Below are 7,104 nucleotides of genomic sequence, written 5' to 3'. Positions count from 1 at the left end.
CGAACTTCAGGGCGGGCACTCGAACCTCGCAGGTTAAAATATTTTTGCTGATTATTTTATAGAGGTAAATAGGGTTAATTTTTGTAAATCTGTTTTAAACTTTTTTAACTATTCCCATTGGGTCCCCAACGGTCAAAAATCCTTCCTTGCCTAAAAATACCTATTCATTTGTCATAATTAGCAAGGATTGGAAAAATTGATTAGGGCCAAACTCTCTCAAATTCATAAATCCTTCTTAAACCTATTATACTCCAAAATACTTATACTCATCATCCTTCTTGATTTTGCAAGTGTTGTGAGTATATTTTGTGTGCTTGTGCTTCATTCATATTTGCAAATACTCTCATTAGATTATATTGATTCAACTTCTTCCACTGATTTAACTTGATAAATCTTGTGTGGGAAGACTTGAAAGGTTGTGGTTCTTGCATTATCATTGCAAGTAACCTAAACCTTTATTTTTGCGTGCAAAATATTTTATAAAGTTGGATTTCAAACAACTCTTGTGCTAGATACATTTGACAAAATATTTTTAGGGTTGTTTGAATACTCTGCTTGGCATCTTTGAAACCCTAAGCTTACATTGAGATATTGTATTTCAAAGAAAGCCTTGTTCATATACTCTTTTGTGTATTTGAGATTATCCATAATATTAATTGCTTCAGTATTAATTGAACGAAATATAAATTATAATATTTTTGGTTTAATAATCTACCTAATTTAAGATTCAAAATGGACACTTCAAAACCTTGTGTATATGTTTTTGCAAAATATGGTATGGTACAAACAGTGCTCGGAAACCTTCTGAGTTAAATCCAGAAAAAATGCAATGTGGAGAAGAACAAATTTTAAGAGGCACAGGATTTTGTTTCAGGACAAAAGACATTTGCGTGGACAGAGAGAAAATACAAAGATCACAAATATAGTGTCGCACAAAAGCAAAAAGAGGACCCAGTGGCTGCGCGTCCACTACCATCTTCATGCTTTGAAAGAAAACAGTTGCAATGGTTGGGTATCCACCCATCGTTTATGCACAAAAAAAGCAGACGCCACATAAATATTGTGACTTGGATAACAAAAGAGCCAACGGACTTGAGAATTGGACAAGCAAGAAGGCACAAAAATTTACATGTCTGATTCCTTAACAGTCAAGTAAGCAGAAAGACTTTGCTCACTCTTAATCCTGATTTGACTTGATCATTGAAAGAATGTAATCAAAACATCTTTTCATCAGTTTTGTCACATAACTAACAAGAGATAAAGAAAGAATTTTTGCCTCATCAATTTAACAAACATGATTAAATAGACAGTCAACTTGTTTTATTCAAAATATTTTTGAGGTTGTTTGAATACTCTGTTTGGCATCTTTGAAACCCTAAGCTTACATTGAGATAATGTATTTCAAAGAAAGCCTTATTTATATACTCTTGTTGAATATTACAAAAAGTCTTGAGCATATTTTAACTCATATATTAATTGCTTGAGAGGCTTCTTGATTTATCAAAGGTCATTTAAAAAGAAAATCATTTTTCATTCTCTCACTTAATTAATTGTAAAATATTTTTGAGAAGTTTTATCATACTCTACCGAACTTCATTTGAAAATCATTTGAGAGTGTATTAAGAATTGTATTTGTACAGATCAGCTTATTTGAGAAGCATTTTACTTGTACACAAAATTTCATATCATTTGTATTTATAGTTTAGGTTATGAACCGGGAAGAGGTGGCTACGCCTCATATCAGCAGCGAATTGTAAAGAGGTAGCTACACCTCGTGTAGCAGCGGATTGTAAAGGGAAGTTTCGCCCTGATAAGAAGCGGATTGTAACGGGAAGCTCCGTCCCAATATTAAGGAGCAGATAGTGGAATTCTTGGGTGGTTTGCCCAAGGCGAGGACGTAGGCGAGAGTTTCCAAATCTCGTTAAAAACTTTGTATTTGTGCTCCCTTTTCCCTACTCTATTTAATTTCCGCACTTTACTTTCTGCACTTGTATACTTATGTTCAATTTGTGTTTATAATTATTTTAAATATTTGCATACATTATTATTTGTGGGATTCATGCTTGTTTAGAAAGATCCTAGGTTATGTTATACTGATTATGGAATTAAAATAAGAGTAAATTGACCTAGGAAGAATTTTTTAAATACCCAATTCACCCCCCTCTTGGAAATACATCATAACTCTCAAATGATTTGGAACTGGCCTTGTACAAAATATCTTCGACCTTGTACAAGATATTTCTCTTCTCATTATCTCTCATCTTCTTTCTATATGCCTACTTACTTCAAGCATGCAAATGTGTATTCATTCGGGTGAAAAAATGAAGGGGTGACAACCATAAAACTCTTATGGTTTTCATAACACTCCCCCTTAGAAGTTACTCATATATTAACTTCATCTGCTAAGATCTTTTAAGATGTCACATTCTGATGAGATGAACCAATTTCTTGAATGTTGTAGTAAGCAAAGCTTTTGTGAACAAATTCGCTAGATTATCACTTCATCGGATCTGTTCAACATCTATATCACCATTCTTCTGGAGTTCATGTGTATAGAAGAATTTTGAAGAGATGTGCTTTGTTCTGTCACCCTTTATGTATCATCCTCTTAGTTGAGAAATACATGCAGCGTTGTATTCATTCGTCTGTTTTACTGATTTCCAAGATATAACAGTTTTTTCTATAAAGAAATACATATCCAGTTTGAGATTTAGCATTGTGAGGATTAGATAAATATCTAGCATTTGCATATCTTACTAGTTGAGATTTGGAATCAAATGAGTTGAATAGACCCAAATCAGATTTACCTCTTAAATAGCGTAGAATGTTCTTAATTCCATTCTAGTGTCGCCGAGTAGGAACAGAGTTATATCTTACTAGTAGATTTATAGCAAATGCAATGTTGAGTCTTGTACAATTGACCAGATGCATTAGAGAGCCGATAGCACTTAAAAATATGGTACTTCAAGACCAAGTAATTTCTCGCTCTCATCATGAGGTCGAAATGGATCCTCCTTAACATCAAGTGATCGCACTATCATTGGAGATCTTAAAGGATGAATTTTGTCCATATAGAATTGCCTTAATATCTTTTCAGTATATTTAGATTAATGAACTAGAATTCTGCCATTTACTTGTTCGATTTGTAGGGCAAGACAATATTTTATCTTTCCTAAATCTTTCATTTCAAATTCCACCATTAATAGTTAGCAGCTTTAGTGAGCTCTTCAGGAATCTCAACTTAATTTAAGCATGCAACGTGTGTGTTCCAAATGGGAGGGAGATGATGCCCTTTTATAGGACAACAAGGTTAGCAAAGCATTCATTGGGGTGGAAAAATGAAGTAGTGACAGTCATTAAACCCTTGTGATCTTCATAATAGGTTTGACTAGAAGATCATGTTAGTCATTTGATGGATCTCATTTTTTTTCATGATCAAGAGGGGTACCATTATCAAACTTCAAAAAGTTTTAAATATATTTTCCCATGATTATGTTTTAGAAGTGCAAAGATTATTAAAATCTAAAAAAGAAAAAATTTAAATAAAATAAGGTTGAATTAAAGTAAGTATATGATTACAAAATTAAATAATTTGACATTGTGCATTTTTTTAAAATATGGCGTATTTTTCAATTGCAGCATTACTGCATTATAATCCCCACAATCATATACGTGACTATCAAACACACCAGACGCTTTCAAACAGTGTATATTCCTGTTCTTACTCATTCCTATCTCGATTTCTTTCATACCTCAATTCCATTGCTTGAATCAAACATACTAATAGAGTTTTATTTAGGCATTTGAGTTAAAAAGTTGTAACAGACAAATGCAGGAAATCAGATAAAAGTATATGTAGGATAATTTTGGAACTAAAATGCCATGACAAAAAAAAAAAAAAAAAAGCAACTTGAAGAGTACATTAATATTTCACATCGGTAAACTAAAAATAGAAAATACAAATCATCTGATCTGATATGCAAACCGCATGAACAATAATCTCGAGCGGATCGCAACATCAAACACAAGCAAAGCTATACACCATGAGAAAATACATAATCAAACACAGTTGAGATAAAAATTTCCACCAATATCTATTCATTTGAACGAGCTTGAATGATCCTCTTCATCAATAGGATATTATCCTCTGCCTTTATATTGTTGTGGGATGCAAGTTGCAGAATAGATATTACCACCACAGCTCAACAGTGTGCAAGAGATTCAAAAGTTTTCCTCCAAACAGGATGAACCCCAAGGGTTCGTACATCAATATCAACTTGTTTCTTGTAAATGTAAGGGTTAACTTCAGCCATCCAAAGACACACCACCCATGGCAGTGCTCACCCTAAAAAAGAGAAACAATAAGTAGATGATTATAAGCCCAATTCCTAACATCTTGCTGGGACGCATATCATTCCGTGGTAGAACTACAAGAGACCAAATGAGTCCTGAGATGAGAAATCCCATGGTATAAAATAAGCTACCATCTCTAGGGAGTATGTATGATGCAGGTCTCTCTGACCAAGCTCCGAGCAGCATTGAGATCCCCAAACCAGCAAGAGTGTTAAACATTGGTCCAGCATAGCATCCTGATATAGCAATCTGCACACCATCTCCACCATTTATTGCCAATGCAACATTTGACATTAAATCACCCATAGAGTTACCCCAGGCCAATACAGTTAATCCAAGGATGGAAGGGTTGATTCCAAAAATAAAACCCAGTGCTACCAATAGAGCAACAAGCTCATTCGCAACAATGTAGAACCAGATGATGCTCATAAAAAATCCTCCAAAAACCCATGGAAATAAGCACCTACGAGGTGGCTGGTCAGGCCTGGTGTACAAAAATGCAAGAACTCCAAGTGTTCCACCCAGTGCAAATCCTAATACATAAGCAAGTTTTCCATTTAAAGAACCCACATTATCTTGAGTGTTCCATAAAAATGCCAATAGAATGGGAGCCAAAACTGCACTAGCCACAGCAAACCCCTTCGACCACCGCTCCTCATCAACTATAGGAATTGTCAACTGTCTAGGGAGTGTAAATGGCATCTCCAGCAAGGAAAATAGATTAGAACAAGAGAAGGGCGAGTGGCCATAAGCCATCTCCTCCTCGGTCCAACCCCACAAGGATCGTGGGCTCTCTGCCACATTAGCCTTCAAAGCCTGATTCGAATAAATTGCCACATTCGAAGCCCACATCCACTGGGGCAGCCTAGTTTGGAGATGTGGAACATCACTCCCAGAGTCAGACTCAAGCAGGGAACTATAAATTGATTCATCTTCTTCACTCCCATGAGAAAAGATACTTCCTCTAACAGGAAGCAATGGAGTGACAGCATCCAACCTCAACTTCCGGGCCTGTTTCCTTAAAATCTCATTTGTAGCAACAAAGAACGCGTACACAAAATAAATTGAGACAAAGGCAATGGCTCCCCCAACACTCACCTCACCAACAACCAATACAATGGCAAGGCACATAAGAGTGAAGAGAAAGAAACCGATATCTCTAATGAAACATTTCTTATCGATTTGAATCCTCATCTCTGCCACACAAATTGAAACGGTTCCCACCACAATACAGGCAACAAACACAGCCCCACCCAACACACTGTTTAGACCCACTTCGCCTGCATCCTTGCCGACAAAAGCAGCTATGCTCGCAAATACATCAGGAGCTCCATTCCCAAGTGGAAGCAGAGAAACTCCTGCCACAGTTGGAGGCAACTTCAAAAGACTCGAAAGCTTCTCCAATGAACAACAGAAGTAGTCTGCGGCTGTGTTACCCAATACATAGAACAAAGCAGCAAGCCACATTGCCAAGACTGCATATCCCAAAACACTAAATCTCTCGCAATCACAATAGAAAAAGAATATGTAGTTGAAAAGGCCCCCTGAAGTGCAGTTTGGGTGGGCTACCAAGTACTCACACCGGCTGTTATAACCCTTGTGCTCAAACAAGTCACCACACCAGTTGGGATCATTCACGGATACATTATTTTGGACAGACCCATTAACACCAAGAGTATAATTTGACGAAGGAACACTTATTTCAGCAGTTCTTCTATGAATTACCTCAACGTCACTTACCTGAGTGAAGAAGGCATCTCCGATACTCCAACGGGGAGGAAGAACCGAAAGAGCGCTCCTTAGAAACTTATTTCTCATAAATTCTTCCTGGTTGTAGAAGAGGAAAAACATGACTACTGCACAAGCTCCGTTAAAAACACTGCGAAACGGAGAAAAACGCCGCGAGGGGTGAAAATTCTTCCGTTCCACCATTATATCCTCCTCCCTCTAACCCTAAATTTCCATAAGGAATAGCCGATCGATCAAAAAGACGAGTAATTCGAGGGCCGCGGTCAAAAGGGTCTTGTCTAGGGTTTCAACCAGGAAATCTGAAACCCTAATTTCGATGTGAGGGAACAGAATTAAGCCAAGAAGAAGAAGAAGAAGAAGAAGAAGAAGAAGGTAGAAGGTAGAAAGAGAATTATTACAGAGAAATTTGGTTGAAGGTAAATGCAATTGAAGGGATTCGGGGGAAGATTCAAAGAGGTAGGTCCCTGTGGAGATTGGGAACAAGAGAAGCAGCTTCTTCGCAGTTTCTTGCACAATCTGTAGCTGGAGAAGAAGACGAGCCTATTGTAATGTAATGGTAGGATGGCCTGGATGGATTTTGTTATGTCGGGGGCAAAGCGCGTTCCGGCTGCGCGTCGCCCTTCTTACGGGGTGACCTTTGGCAGCCCGAGGTGTTTATTACAGAAGCCGAAGAGTAGTAAATAATAAATAACCAAGAGCCAAAACTACCGTCATTTGATATCCTCTCTATAAAACGAAAAAAAAAAAAAAAAGACAAATTATCCCTGCCCTGGCCTTGATAGATTGTTCTTAAAACATGTGCATATACATAGGGATAGCTTTTTGTCATTAAAATTTTTTTTTGAGAAATTTTTTAAAAATAAAATAAATAACAATAAAAATAATATCTCCACATAAATCGTTTAAAACAAAAAATAAGCTCCATTTAATTTAAGAAAATAATTTTTATTTTTTATTTTTAATATTCTAAAAAACATAGAAATAGTTTAATTTCTTTTAGTT

At 36.4% G+C, this 7,104-nt stretch overlaps 1 protein-coding gene across 1 annotated transcript; it reads right to left on the bottom strand.

The window, feature by feature from the left end:
• Positions 1-3,899: 3,899 nt before the first annotated feature.
• Positions 3,900-6,738, bottom strand: LOC131155189 (cation/calcium exchanger 4-like). The gene has a single exon (XM_058108141.1). It carries the CDS (start codon positions 6,283-6,285, stop codon positions 4,306-4,308), a length of 1,980 nt encoding a protein of 659 aa, XP_057964124.1. The 5' UTR covers positions 6,286-6,738; the 3' UTR covers positions 3,900-4,305.
• Between the last annotated feature and the right edge of the window lie 366 nt (positions 6,739-7,104).

The sequence above is a fragment of the Malania oleifera genome, chromosome 5, assembly GCF_029873635.1.
Source record: "Malania oleifera isolate guangnan ecotype guangnan chromosome 5, ASM2987363v1, whole genome shotgun sequence".
Lineage (NCBI taxonomy): Eukaryota > Viridiplantae > Streptophyta > Magnoliopsida > Santalales > Ximeniaceae > Malania > Malania oleifera.
Note: the sequence above shows the minus strand (reverse complement) of the source record. Positions and strands in the feature narration are given on the sequence as shown.